The 24,747-nt window shown below is 32.9% G+C and overlaps 1 protein-coding gene across 11 annotated transcripts in view; it reads left to right on the top strand.

The window, feature by feature from the left end:
- Window positions 1-24,747, top strand: part of NBEA (neurobeachin) — a 673,417-nt gene that overhangs the window by 154,857 nt on the left and 493,813 nt on the right. For 10 of the 11 annotated variants that reach the window (XM_027557433.1, XM_027557431.1, XM_027557423.1 and 7 more), the window contains exons 11-12: window positions 14,728-14,836; window positions 22,823-22,975. In XM_027557433.1, coding sequence (XP_027413234.1) covers window positions 14,728-14,836; window positions 22,823-22,975 — 262 coding nt within the window. Of the gene's footprint in view, window positions 1-12,447; window positions 12,545-14,727; window positions 14,837-22,822; window positions 22,976-24,747 lie in introns of those variants that run through there. The other variant, XM_027557430.1, reaches the window with a different exon arrangement.

The raw sequence follows: 24,747 nt of genomic DNA, 5'->3' as shown, positions 1-24,747 counted from the left end.
TTACAATGGAAAATTACTTATTTAAGTGATGAAGTAGGACTCATACTTTGAATTTCAGTTGTAGTGATTAAAACTGATTGTGAACTGTATCCATTTTCTAGGATAGTGGTTTAAAAGTGAGGAATGTGTTAACCCATGTTTGGAAGCCAATACCGAGTTATAAAATACCTGCAAGGATTTGCGATGGTGCTCTTTAGCTGGTTTTTAGATTTTGTAGCTACCCCATTAGCATCCCCATTAAATATCCAATAGTAAGATTTTTCACTGCTTTTTCTTTTGACATGTAGTTTAGCCTTTATTGTAAAACAAACAAAAAGTGAACTAAAAATGTAATAAATGATAGCTTTTGAAAACACATACAGTATTTTTAATGTGATATTTTTGACTAATTCATCTATGCAGAGTTGTTATAGTGATTCCATCCTATTCATAATGATTCTCAATCACCATCATCACCTTGAGTAATTCTGCCGGTGATGAAAGCTATTTGGAAGGTTTTTCATTTCTCATGGATTAATAATGTTTGTATTGGACTTTTCAATCCCATTCTGTCAAGCGGTCATCGAGAGCAATAATTAAACAAATTGCCTTTCACTAAAGGTTTAATAAATACTTATATAATGAGTAAATAATGAACAAATATTTAATAAATGATTTCAAGAAGTATAATTCCAATCTTGAAATAATCATGGCTTCTGTATTTTATGTGTAACGAAGGGTCTGTATATTAAAAATACCATATTCCTTTGATTTGAATGATCGTATATCAAGACATTAACAAATAATGTCCTGTCTTCTCCAACTTAGCCGCCAACTTCTTTTTTTGAGTACATGTTACTGAATTCTATAGATGATAGAAAGCAAAACAAATCTTCCCCATGTGTTTGACTTAGGAATAATGTGTTCTGAAAAAATACCTGTTTACTGGCACAAGATATAAGTAGGATTTTGTATATCAAAGGATTAAAAATACACTGAGTAGCTCTTTTTAGAGACAGTGTTATGCATCTTTTGTTGTTAGGGCAGACTAAGGCTCAAACTTGTATTCTGTTTTAAGCTATCTGTTCTTAGGTGCTGGGGCTATCTGAGGGTGTGTAGTACTAACCCAAGGCATTTACTGAGAGCTTACTGTATGCCATTAGCTGTTTATAATATCTCATTTAATCCTCTCTGCTGATAAGGGAGAGAAAAATTTCATGCCTGTTAAAGGTCACAGAGATTAAGTGGCAGATTAGGACCAGAATTACAATTCTGAAAGCCCGATTCCAGAACTCTCACTCTGAACTGCCATGATTATTAACTCTTTAAGAATCACCTTTGCAAGATGTGGAGTGATTTTAGTAATGCAGTCTTTATCTGATAGTAATATCAATTAAAGTAAGATAGAATATATAAAATATCTATCACAAGGAGCCTTTGGTACATAGTAAGCATTATTGAGTTTTATTTCCTCAGAGAATAGTAGGTAGTCTATTTGATGTGATGCAATTTTGTATTACTAAAATGTATTTTAATGCTATTTTTAACTGACAAATTTTATAAACTAAAAACCAACCACAAGTGATCATGTAAATGAGTTCTTGTAATTATGTAAATATTTTTATCAGAAAAGTGTTCTTTCTGTTTCTAGTTACAATACAGGTTGTTTAATAGACTAATCAAATATAAGCTATGAAAAATTCAGCAAATCCCATAAAACATTTGTGTCAATGATCTTATAATTAAGAATACTCTTGTAAGGTAAATATTTATGACTCGTTTCTTCAGTGGGTGTAAATCGATTTTTTTCCCTAAAAAATATCTGGCTAGCCAAAGATATTCCAGTAATTTTCTTGAATTTTATAGCCCCTTTAATAATTAAATTTTCATTTTGAAGTCTTGATTAACATCATTGTCATATATCAACTAACAAAATTACCTGAAAATTTTAGCATTTCAATGTCTTAACAACCTAAATTTCCACTTACACTTCAAAGTGATATAAAAATTCTTTGACCATGTTTTCTGGTTTTTAGTTCAGGGAAAAGTGCCTATTATACATATAATATCAAATATTTCTACATATGTTTCACTGGAACTGATAGGTTAAAGAAGTGAAATCAGTTCTTGTGTGTAATGGTTCTGTCCCTTATGGAGGTTGTTGTTTGTATATATAGAATATAATTATTATCATTTTGGTTTCCAGAAGTATTTAAACATTTAAGACTCTGTATCTGTAGAATTATTTTCTGTATATTTCTTAGGAATATATATATCTTTCACTTCTTTATATGCATATTTGCTATTTTGGCTTTTTTTTTTTAAGTTTATAAAATTGGTAATGAAAGTGTTCTTTGAAGCAAAACAGACTCAGAAAATATATTTGATGTATGTATACCACCGTTATTGGAGAAAGAAACGGCAACCCACTCCAGTGTTCTCGCCTGGAGAATCCCAGGGACGGGGGAGCCTGGTGGGCTGCTGTCTATGGGGTTGCACATAGTCGGACACGACTGAAGTGACTTAGCAGTAGCAGCATACCACTATTGGGGCTTCCCATGTGGCTCAGTAGTAAAGAACGTACCTGACAGTGCTGGAGTTCAATACTTGGGTTGGGAAGATCCTCCAGAGAAGGAAGTGGCAACCCACTCCAGTATTCTTGCCTGGGAAATCCCGTGATCAGAGGAGCCTGGTGGGCTATAGTTCATGAGGTTGCAAAAGAGTCAGACATGACTCAGTGACTATAAAAAATAGCAACAACAGCACACACACACCTATTACTATTAAAGGAGGAAAACCAAATAATAATTTGTGTAGTGAGATTTAAGTAGAGTAAAATGGAATTTACATTGAATTTATTGTAGAAATTAATCTGTAAATAAAAATTAAAATACAGTATTCTGCCTGAAACATAGGGAAAATATAGTGTAATGTTCAAATAACCTTTTCTTTGTCAGCAAAGTTTTTTTACTCAGTGGATCCTTTACAGAAAATATCTGGTAATACAGTTTGTAGTACATCTAACAGTTTAATGGGTTTGTCAGCTATCAACAAGAAAGGACATTTTATTTCTTTCAGACTTACGATGTCTGATTACATTGACTTTTCAAATAAGCTTTTTTTCTACAGCCCATTTTAAAGTGTTTTCCATAAATGATCGCTTTTCTACAATAATTCCTTCATAAAAAGTTTCCTTTACATTTACTGAAATTTGTTTTTAGTGCTATGTTATTTTGTGCTGTTTTAATTTACAACACATAATTTTGCTTTGTGAATTTTTCCTGCCGTAAAGGAAGGCTTCTGCTTTATATTTGACCAGAAACAAACAAAGAAAGGCATTGTTTTGGCAAAGGAATGAAATACAAATTATTAATTTCAGGAATTTTGGCAACCGGTCACATCTTTATGCATTTGTTGCCTCAATTTTCCTCTAGTTTGCATATCCACATTCTCTGTTCTTCAACATTTTAATAATATTTTGTAATTGAAGATGTTATTTTATGCATGGAATAACATTCATTTCTTTTAGTTTTTCTATGTCTTTACATTGCTTCTGAAATAAGGTAAATTGTTTCATTCATTTTGATATTATGATACTCATACAGTCTAAAACTAACATAAGTATCACTAGCTTTTCTGAGAAAAATTACCATATGCCTGAATATTCACAGTTCATACTCAGAAGCACACAATATTTCTGGTGGAAACTGTGTGTTAAACTCCCAAGTGTTTCTGCTCTCTTCCTATTCCCTCCTGTGGATATGTTGACCTTAGGTGCAATAAGTATAATCTTTAATAAAATAATTAATATGGTATTATTCTAATTAATTTAGTATTGTAATTTTATTGACTTTTATTTTATTTTGTTTCTGGATTCATGGTCTTATTACCAGGATGGAAAACACCCAGAGGTTTTTCTCTAGCATCCTTATATTTAGGCGCATATACCCCAAACCATGAGGAAATTATCTCAGACTGAGCCTCCTCCAGATAGAAGCTCATAACCTGTTCTTCATTTTCTGTTACTTTTGACATTCTTTTTTTTAAGTGGATTTTTATTTTTGTTAATTTTCAGAAAAATTTAGACTTATAATAAAATTGAAAGGAAGTAGCAGAAATGATCTTCATATACTCCCTTTCTTCACAAATACATACCCTCCCCTATTATCGGTGTCAGTCACCAAAATTTTAACATCTTTTTTAAAAAGGATGAATATATTTTGATAGATCATAATCACTTAAACTCCATATTTAAGGCCTCATCTTGGTGCCATACATTTTATAGGTTTGAAAAAAGTATAATGGCATATAGCCATATTATAATATCATAACAAGTATGTTCACTTCCCCAAATTTATTTTTTGTTTTACCCTTTCGATTGTCCCCAGGCAACTACTGATCTTTTTATGGTCTTCATAATTTTGCCTTTTCCAGAATGTCATATAATTGAAATGATATAGTGTGCAACTATTTCAGATTATCCTGTTTCATTTAGTAATATGCAGTGAAAGTGCCTCCGTGTCTTTTCATGGTTTGATAGCTCATTTCCTTTTAGCACTAAATATAGTCTAAATGTATCACAGTTTATTTTTCCATTCATCTGCTGAAGGCCATCTTTGTTGCTTCTGAGTCTTTGCAATTAAAAATAAAGCTTCTATAAATATCCGTGTGCATGTTTTTGTGTATATATACGTTTTCAACACCTTTGGGTAGATACAAAGGATCATGATTGCTGGGTTATCTGGTAGAAGTATGTTTAGTCCCATAAAAAACCTCCAAACTCTTCCAAAATGTCTGTACCATTTTCATTCCTACCAGCAATGAATGAACTAATAGATTATTAGTTCCTGGAGGGTTTTTTTTTTTAATCAGTTATTTCAAATTTTTAAAATAGATAATCATGCTATTTGTGAACAAAACAGTTTTGTGTTTTCTTTCCCGATTTGTATATGTTTTATTTCCTTTTCTTGTCTTATCACATTAGCAGAGACTTCCAGTGTAGTGTTGATAAGGAATGGTGAGAGGGGACATCCTTGCTTTCTTTTTGATCTTAGTGGGAAAATTGAATTTTTCATCATTAAATATGACATTACCTGTAGGTTTTTTATAGTCTTTATCAAGTTGAGAAAGTTTCCCTTTATTCCTAGTTCCCTGAGAGTTTTTATCATGAATGGCTGTTCGATTGGGTCCAGTGCTTTTCCTACATCTGTAGGTATGAACTTGAGAATTTTTTGTAGCATATTGCTGTATGGGTAATTGTTGTTGGTGTCGTTTAGTCGCTAAGTCGTGTCTGACTCTTGTGACCCTGTGGACTGTAGCACACCAGGCTCCTCTGTCATGGGATTTCCCTTACAAAGATACTGGAGTGAGTTGCCATTTTCTTCTCCAGAGGATCTTCCCAACCCAGGTATCGAACTTGAGTTTCCTGTGTTGGCAGGCATGTTCTTTACCACTGAGCCACCAGGGACACTTTGTAATGGGTGTTGGATGACATAAAATGATTTTTGAATCTTGAGCCAGTCTTGCATACTTTGAGTAAATCTCATTTGGTTATGGTGTATGATTCTTTTATCTTGTTTAAATTCAGTTTGGTCAGGTTTTGTTGAGAATTTTCACCTACTTGTTCATGGGAGATATTGGTCTAGAATGTACTTATTATGACTGTCTAGTTTTGATTTGAGTGATAGTTTTTCCTAACTCATTGTAGTTTTTCATATAATGAGTTAGGAAAATAGTTCCTCTGCTTCCATGCTCTGAAAAATCTGTAGAGAACTAACTGGTATAATTTCTTCCTTAAATGTTAGGTAGAATTCACCAATGAACCCATCTGGGATTGGTGATTTCTGCTTATTAATTGTTGATTCAGTTTTTTTAATAGATGTAGATATGTTCAAAATGTTTGTTTATTCTTGTGTGACTTTTGGCAGAATGGTTCTGAATTTCATTTAGGTTTTCAAGTCTGTCAGCATAGAATTGCTCACACTTTTTTTTCATGAGATGTGTGGCTATGTTTCTTCTTTTATTTCTAATACTAGTATTCCTGTCTTGTTCTTTTTTTATTCCTGTTAGTTTGACCAGAAGCTTATCAATTTTATTGATCTTTTTAAAGAATCAGCTTTTGCTTTAATTGATTTCCTATTTTCAATTTCTTTGATTTATACTCTGATTCTTATTATTTATTTTTACTTCTTACTTTGGATTGAATTTACTCTCTTTATTTGTAGCTTATTAAGTTAGAAATTTATATTATTGATTTTAGGTCTTTTTTTTAAAATATATTTTTAAAAATTACCTCATTACAGAGGTATGAACACCCCTGTTTCAACATGCAGAAGTGTGGTTTTCCTTCCATTCCACCAAGAAATTCTCTGTGACACCAGCTGAGTATTGTATAATTTAACTCAGTTCTGACACTCAAACCTGGCATAGCATCGGATCCCACAGGTTGAGGGCTCAGTCTCACAGGACTTGCTTTCTTCACTTTAGTTGCTGGTTGCAAGTCCAGATTATCACCTGTGCTTCTCACCAACTGACTATAGATTGTAGGTTCTGATAGCCTCCTCCTTGGACTTTAGATGCTAATTGCAAGTCCAAATCCTTACTAGTACTTCTTATTGACTGGCTATAAACTGGAAGTTCAACCTCCCATCGTTGGATTCTGTTACTTTGCTAGAGTGGTTCACAGAGCTTAGGGAAACATTTTATTTACTGGACTTTATAAAGTCCTTTATAAAAGGATGATAAAGGATACAGATGGACATCCTAATGGAAGAGATGCACAGGGCAAGCTATGCGAAAAGGACACAGAGCATTCATTCCCTCTCCAGACGTGCCAGACCTTTTAGCATCTTCTTTTATTCACATACCTGGAATCTCTCCCAATCTCTTGTTCTTGTTTTTTTTTTTTTTTTTTAATGTTATCTTCATTATATAGGCATCACTGATTAAATCATTGACTGTTGATGATTGAACTCACTCTCCAGCTCTTCTCCCCTCCCTGGAGGTAAATAGGTGGGAGGAGGGAGGGACTGGACTGAAAGTTCCAAACCTCTGATTATATGGTTGGCTATGTTGGCAACTCAGAGAAGGCAATGGCACCCCACTCCAGTACTCTTGCCTGGAAAATCCCATGGATGGAGAAGCCTAGTAGGCTGCAGTCCATGAGGTCGCTAAGAGTCAGACACGACTGAGCGACTTCACTTTCACTTTTCACTTTCATGCATTGGAGAAGGAAATGGCAACCCACTCCAGTGTTCTTGCCTGGAGAATCCCAGGGATGGGGGAGCCTGGTGGGAGGCCGTCTATGGGGTCTCACAGAGTCGGACATGACTGAAGCAACTTAGCAGCAGCAGCAGCTGCGGCAGGTTGGCAACTAGCTTTCATCCTTAAGTAAATTCTAAAGGTCACTTCACTAACATGACAAAAGACACCTTTATTGCTCCCCTCCCTAAAGAAATTTAAAGGGAGCTTTGTGTCAAAGCTCTGTGCCAGAAATGGGGCCAAGAACAAATAGATGTTTTTTATTAAAATCACAGTATCACAGCATTCAATGTTATAAATTTCCCAGGAATCATTGCTTTCATTTTATTCCACAAATTTTGATAAGTCATATTTTCATTTTCATTTCTTCATTTAAAATATTTTTAATATCTCTCAAGGTTTCTTCTTTGACTCATGTTTTATTTAGAAGTGTATTGTTTAATGTTCACATTATGGGATTTTCCATTTGTCTTTCTGTTTAAAGTCTTTCTGGTTTCTAGTTAATTTCATTGTAATCTGAGAGTAAATTGTGTAATATCCATTATTTTTAACTTATTACATGTGTTTTGTTTCCCAGAATGCAGTCCATCTTAGTGAATGTTCTATGTGAGCTTGAGAGAAATGTTTATTCTGCTGTGGTTGAATGAAGTAGTATATAGTTGTCAGTTATCTCCAGCTGTTTGTTTATTGTTGTGTTCAACTAAGTCATAACTGGTTTTCTAACCACTAGTTGTCCATTTCTGAGATAGGGATGTTGAAATCTCCAACTATGATAATGATTTCATCTGTTTCTCCTTATTATATCAGTTTTTGTTTTACATAATTTTAAACTCTGTTGTTAGGTATATACACTTTAGATGTTGTCTTCTTAGAAAATTGACTCCATTAACGTTGGGTAATGCTGTTCGTAATCTCTGATATTTTCCTTCCCCTGAAGTCTTTTCTGTTTAAAACTAAAATAGGTACTCTTAATTTTGTTTGTTTGGTTTTTATCAAAGGTGCGAAATCTACCGTATAGGAGGAAAGATAGTTGTATGCTAAAAATGAATCTTGACTACAACCTCACGCCTTAATAAAATCTAACTCAAATATCAACCGTAAATGTAAAATATAAAACTGTAGGACTTTTTGAGAAAACATAGGAGAAAATCTTTGTGATCTAGGCTAGACAAAGTCATTTTAGACATGACCCAAAAGTGTGATATATACAAGAAAAAGACTGGCAAATTTGACACTGGCTTCATCAAAGTTAAAATATTCTACTCTACAAAAGAAACAATGAGAAGACCTTTTACAGATTGGAGGAAGATGATAGAAAATCACTTATTTGACAAAGGACGTATATCAAGACTACTAACTCTTGAACCCTATTAATAAGAAAGCATAAAATCCAGTTTTAAAAAATGGACAAAAGATTTGAGCAGATACTTCACCAAAGAAGATATAAGGATGTCAAAATAGCACATGAAAAAATGTTTAACATTCTTATCAGATATATTTAAAATGCTCTGAGATGTAGCTGAACATTTTTAGAAGGGCTAAAAAAATGAAATATGCATGATGCCAAGTGCTAGCAAGGATGAAGAGCAACTGGAACATATTACTGGTGGCATTGGCAAATGGTACAGCCATTCTGACAATTGGCAGTTTGTTATTAAGTTAAACATGTACTTATATAACAACTTTCAACTCCTGGATTTGTATTTGTGAGAAAATAAGTGAAAAGTGTTCACACAATAACCTTTATGTGAATGTTTATAGTAGTCCAACTGTTCATAATTGCCATAATCTTGGTACAATTCGGGCTTCCCAGGTGGCACTAGTGGTAAAGAACCCGCCTGCAAATTCAGGGGACATAAAAGACACGGGTTTGATCCCTGGGTTGTGTCAGGAAGTTCCCCTGGAGGAGTGCCCGGCAACCCACTCTATTATTCTTGCCTGGAGAATCTCATGGACAGAAGCCTGCCAGGGTATGGTCCATATGATCGGCAAGAGTCAGACACAACTTAAGCGACTTAGCATGCACAGGTACAGTTCAGATGTGCCCTTTAGATAGTCTGTTCATTCAAGGGAATACTCTTCATCAATTAAAAGTTAAGAAAAAAAAAAAAGAGAGACTTCTGATACATGTAACTATTTGGATGATTTTCAGACAATATATTTTGGTAAAGAAGTACATATTAAGATTACATACAGTATGATTCTATATATATATATAACATTTCTTGAAAAGTCAAAACTATATCACTATCAGAGACAAGTAGCTATCCAAGGTTGTTTTGGCTGTTGGGAGAATGTGACTGTAAAGGTCTAAGGATAAATGAGTTTTTTGTGTGTGATCAAACTTGTTTTTATCTTGATTGTGATGGAGTTACAGTAACATGTTATATACACACACAAACACACAGAAAAGAAGTAAAGGAGTTGATTTAACTAAGATCATTTAAAAATGAAATAAATTATGAAAAGGATAGAAAATTCTTGAACGTTTGTGAAGCTTAACTATCAAATAATTATTTCACCTTTCTGTGTAGCTAGCTGTTTTAATATTTATTTTATTTTATGGCGGTTTCAGCACTTACAAGGTATGTTTTTAATCCTACCTCTGTAAAATAGGCTGGGGCTTGGCTGAAAGTAGAGCCAGCATCAGGAGAAGAACCTGGCTATTTGGCCTCCCTGCTTTGCATGTTTTACTCTTGAAAGGCATAGCATATGAATATATAGTTAAGATCACTTATTCATCCTTATAATTTATCTCTATTTTTCCTTTGAAGCTTTGAAGTTCTTAGGTATTAGGGAGTTTCATCATTAAATTTCTAAATTTCGCATGTATTCATGGATTACATATACAGTGGTGGTCCCACTTGTAACATGCCCAGAAAGCTTTTGTAAAAGTCTAGGACATTTACAGCATTGTGAACATCCTTTGGTTGAAATTAAATTACACATAGGCTTTAAGCATTATCTTTTTTTACATTGGAACCTTTTAATAAATACCTATTGGTTGTTTATAGAGAACTGTGAACAGAGATGATCAAAAGGCTATTTGGTTGTCATACAATGTAAATTCTGGTAAATGCTATAAACTTACACATAATGATGCCATAAGAGGTTTGGAATTTATTCCTTTACATGTACAAATTTTAAAATTTCATTTTCTTCATAAGACAGACTTTGAAAGATTTCAGTTGCAATTTTACAAATGTCTATTTTTTTGCTCTAATATATCTTGTCAGAAACAAAATAGGCTGATGAAACATAAAATTAAAATCTGTTACCAGAGCAAGAAAGGTAAAAACGTGTAATAGCCTGACTAATATTTAGTAGGGCCTTTAAATAATGTTCCCTGACAACCAAGACAGTGATAGCAATTCAGTCCTGAAGCTGAAAGAAAAGGTAGAAATTACTGAGGAGAGATTCCATGGCTTAGGGTCTAAGGATTTCATGTGCTCCCCAGTGTATTTCATCTGTCCTCACATTTTGCTGTCCCACATTTCACTGTTTTCCTTATTTGACTTTGAAGATAAATGTATTTTACTTATTTCAGCATGTATCTCCATTTGATGTCTGAATTGATGAATGACAATTTGTGTATCAGGGTTTATTGCCTAAGTAGCCAGTTAGGTAGCAGTCTTTTGAGATAGCATCTTCAGGAACATTTGGTCCAAAAGTGACTGCTAAAAGTACCTGGAGTTAGAAACTTTTGGTTTAGACCTTTCTAATTTTGAACTGTGAATGGATTTAACTCCTCTAACTTGTGGGATGTTTTTTGTATGTATCACTGGAAATTAATTATGTTGAGTGTGAAATTATTTTGGGTATGGACTTGAGTTGATTTCTTTTACGGTTTTATTCCTACTAGGATCGCTTTCATCTTGGAAGAGTTTTGTAGTGAAAGAAGTAGCATAGAAACTATGTTTTAGATATTTTATATATGTATTCATCTTTTGCAAGATTTCAGTGTTTCTCAGTAGTAGATTGGGCTACCCAAAAGATGAAAGCATATGAAAAAGTCAAAAGATTTTCCTCTGTTACAGGTACCTTAAATCTTGTTAGAACGTAATCTATTTCTGAATTTATTCTGACAGTTATTTTGCCTGTTAGGTTTCTTAAGAGATTAAAAACACCCTTATGTAAGTGGAGAGGGTGTTGAATTTCAGGGGGAACCTTCAAATTTTTACATTATTAATTCCATTCTTCTTAATGCATTTAAAAAGCCCATCTGGCTGAGGTAATTTGATTGTTTCAGTACAACGTAAATTGAGAAGCCAGTTTCCTGTACCCAAAGAACTGTCTTTGAATTGAACTTAGGTTATATATTCAGTCTTACTCATTTCAGATATTTTAGGTCTATCTTTATGATATATTGTATATTTAAATAGTAAAATTCCTTCAAGATAATAAGAATTGAAATCACATTACATGAATTATCTACATTAGTTATTTTTTAAAAAATAATGAAGAAATTGAAATGGATTGTTAGATTAAAATAAAGTCAAGATCTATATTGACATAAATTTTAATGACTCCTAAAGGTAGTACATATTTTTTCATTAGTAACAAAAATGAGTCATGTTTATACATAGTTATTTATTATGATCAGTTATTTATGGGGCAAGACTATTGTGGTTATTCTTAATAATGTGGACCAGTAAAGAGATTATTAATATGCTCAGTCATAGAGGTATTATCATATTATTTCCTTCATTTTTGCTTAAGGTCTAGCCCTTTATTAGTATATTTGAAATAAATATTTCTTAATTAAAATTCATTAAGGATCCAAAGATGGTAATTATTTTGAAGAAATAACCCTGTAGGTTATTAGTGTCATTTTCCTTAAAAGAAGACAGTATTAAAAACCCTTAACCATTCCTGAAGTAGAATCACTACTTACAGAACATGTTATAGTACTATCTGTTGAAAAGTTTAGCAATTTGACTTTCTGAGGTAAAAATCAGTTTACTTTTTCTCTATCAAATAAAATATTCCTGTGAAAATCTGTTTCTGGGTATTGCTATACTTTTCAAAAGAATGTTCTGTCTTGTGTATACTAGTTTTGGCTGATACAAATACTTGCTTTTTGGTTTATCCTAAATATTTAGATCCTCTACAGATGAACTGATGTGTCTAGACAGGAAGTGGTATGTAGGAGATATAGGAATGGGCTGAAGTATCCTTTATATTTGCCTTTGTATCTAGGGGAGTTGGAAATAGGCAAGAATGGAGAGAAATTTTGTATGGCAGTACACAGAATTTTGCAAGTTTATTGTGAGCCCTGAAGCAATCCGATGCATTTTAGTTACTGGTAAGTTTGTTAAATTATGTTTGAAAATGTACCTCTTCGAAGATGGCCATCTATTTACTAATAAGTCCACCATGTCAAATATACCTATTTTAAAGATATTTTTGAAAAGATGTAGTATTGCTATTGCATTGGGTTTTAGGTATAAATTAAAAATACTTTTGTTAGTGAATGCGTTTTACTTTTCAGTTGTTGTCATAGTTAAAATTGAAGTAAAATTAACATTATATGGCTTGTCTTTGTTAATATTTTGGAATAATAAAATTAATATTTCTCATTTTGTAAGGGAACTCCACCATGTTTAGAAGTCTTAATTAATTCATTAGTTTGAGAAAGAGTGTTCCTTTTGACATCAAAGAATAAGAACGTCTAGGGCATCTTTGTCATTTTGTATAGTTCCGTATAGGAGCGTGATTTATTGTAAGAAATACTTACTTTGTATTTTATTTCATGGACCATAGGAACCATGGTGAGGCATTTCTAGTCTTTCTTTTTGGCAGTGCTGATGTTTAGGAATTTTAGTTGTTCTTTCCCACTAAAGCACTAACTCATGTGTAGGTAAGAATTCCATGAACAGGTCAGGAAATTGTATAATTTCTATGCAATAGTTTTCTTTATTTTTTTTCAGACACTTAGGCAGACCTATTATGTGTGCTAATGCTTAAGCAATTATTTGTGAAGTGGCTTTGACTATTGATAAAATTCATGTAAAATGGACTAGATTGCTTATAGGTGTTCTTTACAGAAACATTAAAAAAATAAATAAATAAAATCCCAGGGGATTCCTTGCTATTTGTGTTCTTCTTACAAATATCTATCTTTGACTTTAGGACAAAGTACAAGAATATCAGTGATTTGCAATACTAGTTTACTATTTTCTTTTATGTGGTTTAAAGACAGAAGACCAGTTAATATAATTGAATTTAATTTCTTGAAACAAAGTATTTTATTTAAAATATTTAATATATACTATCTAGCTTATATCAGGCTTTCCATTAAACTATCAATTTTTATAGTGATAATAATGATGCTAATTTTCTATTGACTCTTTTTATGAGAATATTTCTGATTTGAACAAAAATAGCCCCATTATCAGAGAAATGTGGTGTTAATCCTATAGAAACCTGAAGAACTAGAGTAACTTCAGAAAATAGAATAACTTTAGTTCCTTTTGAGTCTTCAAATTTTCCTCGTTACCAAATTTTCTTAATTTCATGTAGAAATGAGTAATTGTGAATCTAAAATATATTTAGAAATTTATATAAATCTAAATATACAATTTGGGGTATACTATAAACCAGTGTAAGTGGATATTATTTTAAGTATTGATAAAGTTTGGCTTGGAGTTATTTATTATTATAAACTACAACAAAGATATATTATGAAGAGTATATATTTTCTTGATTAGGAATGCTGCCATGTATCAATGCTGCTGATTTGAAAATTGTGTAATTTTGTGAAGTAATACATTAACAAAGCTTAACGTAATGCAATCATTTATTTTTCTTTTGTTTCTTCCTTCATTCCACAGACATACCAAGTACATTATCTTTGTCTGGCACATATCTTTTTGTGCTTTTATGTATTTGTGTATACATTGTGTCATCAGTTGTCACTTTTTATTTCAGTATGACATAAATCATCTTATTTTCTTTGCTCTCATGAATTTTCCTGAGGGCATATATGGGACATAAGTAATATGTTGCATATTTCTCTAGATATTTTAATATATGTATGTGTGTGTATATATATATATAAGTTGTTTTTGAAAAATAGGTCTAAATGAAAAGTTTATTTAAAAAAAAAAGGTGACCAAAATAATATTGTTAAAATATTTTAAATTTTCTAAGAGAGCATGGGCTTCAAAAGAATATCATGGTAGTTTTTATTATGGAAAAGTATGTTTCTTATGTAAGATTTACTTCAGGGAATATATATGTATAAAGATAAACTTAGATATTTTACCTTGGAATGTAAAATAACTCCATAGTTATGTTTCTATATAATGTTTAATTTTAAAGATATAAAACCTTATTTTTTTCATGCTTGTGAGAAATATTCTTACCTAAGATAACAGCAAAATAGATTAAAATTGAATATGATTGTTACCTTTTAGATTAATAAAATTGTGTTTATGATCAATATTTGATGGTGACATAATGGAATTATCTGTACTTTACATGCAGTGCTACTCTTTTGGCATTCCTGGTTGAACTACTTAAAAGTTCAGTAGCCATGCAAGAACAGATGCTGGGTGGAAAAGGCTTTTTAGTCATTGGCTACTTACTTGAAAAGGTAAGTGAAATGTATTGATGGCTTTACACAGATGGACCACTGACAGTCACTCATTATACTTTTTTTCTGTAGTCTCCCCTTTACATTGACTGCAGAGGTCATATATTTGGTTAATTCACAAATATTTTTAAGTTATGTACTTGAATATATGTATAGACACTAAATTGGGTGTTAGAAATCTACATAATAAAGAAATTTTGAATAAAAATAGAAACTAAAGAAAAATTATTTCATCTACTTGTCTTCAAATTTAGAAATGTTTCTCTTAATTATTTTTCTAATTGATTCTTTGCTGTCTTTTGCATTCAAACCAAGTTTCTTACACATTTTATCAATTTTAGTTTTAAGTGGATTTACTTTTTTTCTTTTTGCTTTCTTTCTCAGTTTTAAGGTAGTAAACAAAAACCTATATTTGGTAGCAACAGAAACATTAGTTTTTGCTTTGTCCCTGATTTTAATATATTTGAATGTTTAAAGTAGCATTTTTTTCTAATCAATACATAGTGTAAACAGTGCAAACTAGATCACTTTAATTCTTCCTATGTGTGTCATTTATGCCCTGCTTTTTTAATGACATTTGCTTTAGTTACAACTGTACTATAATGGCAATGAGTGCTGAGTTTCTGATAATGGTCTCACAGGAGTTTGATTGTACCATGTGATTTCCTTCAAACAGTAAAGTGATATTTCATAAATAAGTTTTTTTCTTTCCTTAAGAAATATCTATCACCATCATTAGTGCTCCCAAACCTCTTCTTAAGAGTTAATCATTAACATTCATATGACATTCAGATGCTTTGTAAATGGAACTATCCAAGAAAATAATAGAGGTGAGACCTGAACTAAGAGAAATAAACTTATTTTTCTCTTGAGAAATAAAATTTAGAGGTCTTTTGGAAATATTTTTTTAACCTCAGATTGATCTACATTTAAAATTCTTCTGTGTTTTCTTTGAAACAAGTACTTTTGTTTCTTGAAGGCTAGAGGAGTAATAAATTATAAAATATCATAGACAGCATTTTTTAGTCAGATAATTTTTTCAGTAAATTTATTAATGTTTTCATTAAGTCTATTTAGTTATTTTTAATAATAGAATACTCTTTTCCTATGTCTGAAGTATTAAGAGCTGTTTTCAAGACTTGTGTTAAATTACATTTGACAGGAGTTAGATATTATGAAATACCTTTGTGACACTGCTGTTCCTGATCACTATCAGGAACTACCTCTTAAATATACTTAATCGATTTACTGAGAGCTTATTAGCATAATTTTAAAGTGAGCATTCACTTGTACACTTAAAACTTAGCTTAAAATTAGAAATATTGTGAAAAGTCTTCAAATCAAATAAAAAGAACATTAGACTAATAATAATAGCTCCATCATTTTACAGTCCTTCAGCAGTGTATGAGGTTTCTAGTCTTTTCACAGCTTTGGAAGCCTTTGTTATTATCTGACTTTTTTTAGTATTCTAGCCATCATAGTGGATGTGAAATGTTTTATCACTTTTGTATTTGCATTTCTGTGATGTCTAAATGATGTTGAGCATTTGTGTATTTTTTAAGAAATATTTATTACAAAGACCATTTTTAAAAACTGTGGTATTCCTTTTTATTACTGAATTGTAGGAAATTTTTATTCTATATCCCAATCCTTTATTAGATATATGATTTGCAAAGATAGTCTTCTATTCTGTGGATCACTTTATGTCTTAATATGCATTTTTTTGATTACAAATTAAGTTGAGCATTTTCACATGTTTGTTGTCCTTTAAGTTGTGCTCTTTTGCTAAATACCTATTCAGAGTATTTCCACTTTGTCATTTGAATTGTTGGTCATTTTCTTATTGGTTCATGGGAATTCTGTATATATCTTGGATATGAGTCCTTATTGGATATGCATCAATAATATCTCTTCCTCTGTGACTTGCCTTTTCACACTCTTAATCATCAAATGCTTTGTCTGCATTCAGTTCAGTCGCTCAGTTGTGTCCGACTCTTTGCGACCCCATGAACCGCATCACGCCAGGCCTCCCTGTCCATCACCAACTCGCGGAGTTCACTCAAACTCATGTCCATCAAGTCAGTGATGCCATCCAGCCATCTCATCCTCTGTCATCCCCTTCTCCTGCCCTCAATCTTTCCCAGCATCAGGGTCTTTTCAAATGAGTCAGCTCTTTGCATCAGGTGGCCAAAGTATTGGAGTTTCAGCTTTAGCATCACTCCTTCTCTACATTATTTGAGATAATTATGATTTTTCTATATTTTTTTCTTAGTTTACTGAGTTACATTAGTTGATTTTCAAAATTAAATATTTTTATATTCCTGGAATCCTATGTAGTCATAGATCCATTCCCATTCTAATCCTTATGCTTCTCTTAAAATGACATATCAATGTTAAGTCTTATTTGACTTATTGATATTTTAGTTTAACATTATTTCCTTCTTGAACTGCTTTGTTCAATTGCATTTTGTAACAACATTATTTCTTTGCTTTCTTCTTATCTCCTTGGCCTCCTTTAATTCTCTCCTAGTCCTTCTTCCTAAACTTTAAAGCCTGTGGTATCCTTGTGCTTAATCCTAGAAATCTTGTCACTTTTCTGTTTACACTGTACTCTGATTGAGCTCAGGGTTCCCTTAGCTTTCCTTATACTGCAGATGCTTATACTCAAATGTGTATCCCCAACTACCAGCCTCTCCCTTGAATCTGATTCCACTTAGATGTTTAATAAGCTTCACAGATTTAAATTATCCAAACTGTTACCTTTGATTTTCCTTTCAAATCTTTTGTCCTTTACTCTTCTCTGTCTCAGTTAGCAGTATTGCCCTTCAACAAGTAGTTCAGATAAAAAATGTTAATTCTTTTTTGACTCTTTTTCACACACAGAATTCCTTCTGGCAGCATACTGTGTTGTTTTAGTATCAAAACATATCCAGAATCAGTGACTGCTGCTGCTGCTAAGTCACTTCAGTTGTGTCTTTTCTCTGTGAGACCCCATAGACGGCCTACTAGGCTCCCCTGTGCCTGGGATTCTCCAGGCAAGAACACTGGAGTGGGTTGCCATTTCCTTCTCCAGTGCATGAAAGTGAAAAGTGAAAGTGAAGTTGCTCAGTCATGTCTGACTCATAGCGACCCCATGGACTGCAGCCCACCAGGCTCCTCCATCCATGGGATTTTCCCAGGCAAGAGTACTGGAGCTATTTATTAATACTCCTCTACTTGTTTTTATGCCCATTTTTATTCACACTGTCATCATCGTTCACCACTAGTTACCCACAGTCCATTTTTTGCTTGCAATCAGATTAGTCTTGAAATGTGCCAGGTCCTTCTAGTCCATCCTTCTCAAAGTAAATTCATAAGTCTCTTACCTCTGACATATCCCTTACCACTCTCATTCTTTCTTTCTCTGTTGCAGCCACACTGACCGTACAAAGGCCTCTTTGAAGAGCTTTCTCTTAAAAACTAAAATAGTAAGCATGAGCTCTTCATAGGACTTTTGCATTTTCTTTTCACATTGCTTTGGTAATTCTGTAGATATCCACATGGCTTGATTCTACACGTCATTTAGGATTTTGCTTATGACACTTTATCAGAGAAGTCTTCTCTGATAACTCAATAGACTAGTACTCCTTTGCTAACCATCAATGATTATTTCCCTGCTTAATTTTTATAGCACCAATCTGGCTTTTTTTTTTTTACTTTTTGTTTTCTGCTTCCTTCTGCTATAGTGTATGCCTTGGCTTCATGAAAACAGGGACAACATTTTTTGCATATTATTGCTGTATCTTCTACCTAAAAGTATGTCTTCTTTTATATGTATTTGTTGAATTGAATTAAATAAATGTAAAGGGCTTATGTATTTATCTGATTACATAAAATAATTGTTGTCATTGTTCAGTCATTAAGTTGTGTCCAACTCTTTGTGACCCCATATACTGCAGCACTCTAGGCTTCCCTGTCCTTTACTATCTCCCAGAGTTTGCTCAAATTCGTGTTCATTGAGTCAGTGACTCTATCTAACCATCTCATCCTCTGCCACCCTTTTCTTCTTTTGTGTTGTCTTTCCCAGCATCAGGGTAAAAGAATAACTTTTTATTTTTTCTTATATTAATGTTCACCTGTTTTATTTTCAAATAATCATCTGTTAGGTGAGTAGTGTAGATAATAAAGTTCCATTTTTATTTATCAACTAATAACAAGTTAATGGTTAACTGTCACTTAGCTTTATCTCCTTGTTTTAGAAGATACAAGTTAATTATTAAAGAAAATAGTCTAGTGAGAGGCCATCTTATTCATTATGTTTAGACTATTTCATGAAAAACTTTTAAGGTATTTTTGTTTTGTTTTATTTGCCAAAATATGAATTTGAAAAAAAACTTGGAGGCAGTTTGATGTATTCAGTATTTTTATTGTGGTTAATAAGAATTTGATTAATTATCTTAAACATTAAGGGAATATGCTTGCTAGTGTAACTGGAAGTCTAGTGATAGGTGGCTTATCAGTTGTCTTGTTAGGAAACAGATGCTGTGCTCAAACTTGATTATTGAAAGCATTTAATACAAGGCTCTTTAAATGATTTCTGAGCATTGTTAAAGGAAATATCAACATTTGAAGAGATGAGAGGAATGTATGTTTAAAACACAATTCAAATAGAAAGATATTTTAAGTATAGGAGAAGTATACCTGACTAGAGTGTGGCCTTTAATAAAGGAATATAATGTATTGACCTCAAGGGGTGAAGCCAGGGAGATGAATGTCCCAGACTTCATTTTCTTCCTATCCTTTAATTTCCTGCTGGAGTCTTCAACTAGCCAAACCCACTGGAAGCACAGAAATAGGATGGGGAAGGTTGGAAAATAATTCATTACAGCCAGAAAAACATATCCAGTAAGTTGGACTTCAGGGTTAGCTTAAGTCTCAATTATGTATGTCATCAGAGACCAGGTTTTTCTCTCTCTCTCTACTGCTACCTACAGTTATGCTTTTGTGCTTGTAGCTATTATTCTTTGTGGTCATAGAGTTGCTGGGCCGACTTGGTGCTATAAGCCTTCACATCCAAGTGGAGAGAGCTCTTTTCTCCCAATTACTGAAGAAGATCCTTCCCTCCAGTTTGACTGATCAGCTTAGGTCTCGGTCTCTTTTGAACTTAATGTTGTGAAAATTTTGATGCTCTCTCTCTGACAACAATAATAATACACATAAATGATAGATCTTGGTGTCCATAAGGAGCTAAATGGGTAATGAAGATCGACTACGTTATGATACACCTCTAGTAATTAAAATAATTTCCCACAATGTATAGTTTGCTTGATATATGATGCATGTTTTATATATTTATATATTTATATATATATATATATATATATATAGAGAGAGAGAGAGAGAGAGAGAGAGAGGGAGATAGAAGAGGTTCTTTAAAAACATTTCTAGCAATCCATTTCATTGTGGGCTGCTTTAAGTGTGGGGAAGACCTCTTTTTACTGCATAGCAATTTCTCTCTCTAACATTCATCACTCTTATTTGGCTTAATAACTTTTTGGAGTAGATATTACAATAAAATAGTTTTTTCTAGCTTCCCAGATTATACTTCCAAATGTGTTTATTCACCCCTTATATAGCACTTCTTGCAAACTAGGTATTCAGTTACCACACAAAAGTAACATCATATAGTTTAAATTTCAGAGCTTGCACTTTACAGATTAATAACTATAAATTGTCTTGGAGTAGGAAATGGCAACCCACTTCGTATTCTTGCCTTGAAAATTCCATGGGCAGAGGATCCTGGTGGGATACAGTCCATGGGGTTGCAAAGCATTGGACACAACTGAGTGACTAAGGAACTAACTATAAATTATCCAAGAATAAGTCTCTTTTTAAAATAGCTTTCCTTGACAAAATGAAAACAAATATCATAGTTTAAAAATATTTTCAATCTATCTTAGTTAAAACATTAAAACAAAATTGGATATCCTTCTATCCTCTTCTGATCAGTGTTTTGTCTTATCTGTTTTATTCTTACTCTGTTCTTGAATTTGACATGAATTCAGTTAAACATTTAGTGAAGAATTATGGCAGGTTCCAGACAGTTAAAAGATGAATAAGATAGTATCCTTTTTTAATATCAGGAAAGAAAGATATGTAAATAACAGTTATCCAAGGTAGACAGAATAAGTACTGCATACTTATAGGTAAAGGTCACATGCTTTTGAAGAACTTTCATTTTATGCCTGGTAGGATTTTGTGTGGCCAATAAAAAAGCACAATTGTAGAAAAATGTGTCCTAAAGATAAATTTTCGAATTTAAAAAGCTACCCAACAGTATAAATTGCTGTGAAGAACAAAATAACTTTTTTTTAATGATGTTAAAGGACCCACCTGATGCTTCTAAGCATATCTTTTAATTAGGTGGAGAAGTTAAAAGCTTATTTCCAGATTATGAATTAGTTCCTCAAATGAATATGTTCCTAATGGTCAATCTGATTTTATATCACTTAAGTGTTTTTATAGACACATGACAATTTTTATAGGCTAAAATCTGATCTATAAGATAGGTTCTAACTATTGCTCTGTTATTTTTTTTCTTAACTTTACAATATTGTATTGGTTTTGCCATACATCAACATGCATCTGCCACAGGTGTACACGTGCTCCACATCCTGAACCCTCCTCCCTCCTCCCTCCCCATACCATCCCTCTGGTTCATCCCAGTGCACCAGCCCCAAGCTTCCTGTATCCTGCATCGAACCTGGACTGGCGATTCATTTCTTATATGATATTATACATGTTTTAATGCCATTCTTCCAAATCATACCCCCTTCCTCTCCCACAGAGTCCAAAAGACTTCTATACATCTGTGTCTCTTTTGCTGTCTCGCATACAGGGTTGTCTGTTATTTTAATTTTATTCCCCTCAGTTCAGTTTAGTTAGTTCAGTCGCTCAGTTGTGTCCAACTCTTTGCGACCCCATGAATTGCAGCACGCCAGGCCTCCCTGTCCATCACCATCTCCCGGAGTTCACTCAAACTCACATCCATCGAGTTGGTTATGCCATCCAGCCATCTCATCCTCTGTCGTCCCCTTCTCCTCCTGCCTCCAATCCCTCCCAGCATCATAGTCTTTTCCAATGAGTCAACTCTTCACATGAGGTAGCCAAAGTATTGGAGTTTCAGCTTTAACATCAGTCCTTCCAGTGAACACCCAGGACTGATCTCCTTTAGGATGGACTGGTTGGATATCCTTGCAGTCCAAGGGACTTTCAAGAGTCTTCTCCAACACCACAGTTCAAAAGCATCAATTCTCCAGTGCTCAGCTTTCTTCACAGTCCAACTTTCACCTCCAGACATGACCACTGGAAAAACCATAGCCTTATTCCCCTATCCATGGTTAAAATAGTTTAGAATTTTAAAGTAGTATTACTTTTTGTATTAAAGTTCCTTTAAAATGAGTGACCAATCTGCTTTTTTGTAACTCAAATATTTATTTATCTTTGTCTACCTCCCCCTTGCAATAAGTTATTTTTTTAGGATTATTTCTTCCATCTTACGAAGTTTTCATCTAAAGTTATGTTCTAAGGCTTGGTTTGAATTTTGTCAGACTGTTGCTGATCTCACTGTCTGTGTTTTGTCACATAGCCTACTAATACAAAATCATTGCTAGCCTGCTAGCCTTATACTTCAAATTAGTTAAATGTTACCTTCTCAGTAAAATCTCTTTAAACCACCCTTCCACACATTTTCCATTCACTTCATGTTCTTTTTTCACACTTTTCATACACTTGTTATATTTATCATGTTACATGTTTTACCTTTTTAAGTTTATTGGATGTTCTTGTCTTCTCTTTTATTAGAATGTAAGTTATTTTTATTTTTTCCAGTTTTGTGTTTTGTTAACTAGTCTTTCCTCAGTACCAAGAAGCATACCTGTCAAACATACATATTTCCTGAGTACTAAATGAAAAGCATGAGCTTGAATTTCTACTTTCTTTCTTTAGTCATCAAGAGTTCATATAACTAGAGCTGTCCTGGAGCAGTTTTTATCGTTTGCAAAATACCTTGATGGTTTATCTCACGGAGCACCTTTGCTGAAGCAGCTTTGTGATCACATTTTATTCAACCCAGCCATCTGGATACATACACCTGCAAAGGTATACTGTTTAACTTCAGTTATTTTATTTTAATATTATAAATTATAAATATATAGTTATTGGATCTAAACTGTTGAGTAGAAAATGTTGAAATTTTTCAATTTATGTTATAGTCAGTCTGAAGCAGTCATATTAGGCAGTATTAAAATCAAAAAGGTAAATACTCAAATATTAAAATAAGTGGAACTATAGTTAAAAATTATATTTTTTTAATGGGGTGATGAGAAAGTTCTGGAACTAGATAGTGGTGATGGTTGCTAAAAAAATATCAAACCTGTATTTCTTAACCTATTAAAGGTGAAACCCACTTAGACTTAAGACCAAAATTTGAGAGGTAAAACTATAAAGCTTATAGGAGAAATTGTTGAAAGATACCTTTACAGTTTGATGATAGCCAAAAGGTTCTTAATTAAGACCTTCCAAACCTCTCTTTTTAGGGGGTTAAGTAATGCATTTGATAATATCAAAATTAAGGATTTTGTTAAATGATCTCCATAGATGATGTTAATAAATAAATGATAGATTGCTGCTGAGTCACTTCAGTCGTGTTCAACTCTGTGCGACCCCATAGACGGCAGCCCTCCAGGCTCCGCCATCCCTGGGATTCTCCAGGCAAGAACTCTGGAGTGGGTTGCCATTTCCTTCTCCAATGCATGAAAGTGAAAAGTGAAAGTGAAGTCGCTCAGTCATGTCCAACTCTTCGCGACCCCATGGACTGCAGCCTACCAGGCTCCTCCGTCCATGGGATTTGCCAGGCAAGAGTACTGGAGTGGGGTGCCATTGCCTTTCCAAAATGATAGATTAGGAGGTATTTTACAATGTCAAACTATTGGGAAAAGAGGGAAATATTGAATATTAGCCTTGATTCAGATATTAGTATTGCATAAGTGTTAAATTTACTGAGTAGAGGAATTATATTATGTTCTATGTAGGAGAATGGCCTTATTCTTAGGAGATTCACATTGAAATATTTGGTGGTGAAGTGTCTGAATGCTAACAACCTCCTTTCAAACATTTCATCAAAAAAACAGTTTTATCAAAATATATTTATACATCTATATGTATAATATAATAGGAATAAAGGAAGCAGATGTGGGATAATATTAACAGTTGGTAAATCTTTTATGATAGTTACATAACCGGAGAAAATAGTGATTAAAAACATTCAGAATGTAAAAGGAACTCTTGAAAAATCAATGCTAAAAATATTAAAATATTAGGCTTGATTTAATAAATGCATTCTGAAGTCATTAGATAGTGACTTACAACCTTTCGAAGAAAGAAAATCTGGTACAATGATTGTTAAGATTAGGAAAAGAAAAAAGTACCAGATAACTAATTATATCACAATAATTGTCATCATTGTGGCTGGAAAATTCATTCTATTTGAGCATAGATTTTTTTTCATGATATCATGATATGTAAAAATATTTGTTTTAAAAGAAATTTATTCATAATTTTTTAGATATCAGCATAACATTTTTATTATTTTGCATACCTGAATTTAGCTCTCTTTTATTCTAGTAGAAATCAAGGGACATTTTGAGCTGCCTTTTGTAATTTTCAAGTCTCCCACATAACTTCAAAATTCTATTTTTTTATGGTTTGTCATTTTAATTATTGTGGTAAAAGTCAAACCTGGTGTTTGTTCATTCTTTAAATAGGGTGGTTAAACTTGTTGTCTTTATACTTACATGCTAGATTCTGATACTGTGACAATAGGTTAAGAAAATTTGAAATTACATGAACTTTTAGGGTCTATAACAACAATG

This window comes from Bos indicus x Bos taurus, chromosome 12 (assembly GCF_003369695.1).
Source record: "Bos indicus x Bos taurus breed Angus x Brahman F1 hybrid chromosome 12, Bos_hybrid_MaternalHap_v2.0, whole genome shotgun sequence".
Classification (NCBI taxonomy): Eukaryota; Metazoa; Chordata; class Mammalia; order Artiodactyla; family Bovidae; genus Bos; species Bos indicus x Bos taurus.
The sequence above is the reverse complement of the archived record's forward strand: the minus strand, read 5'-3'. Positions and strand labels throughout refer to the sequence as shown.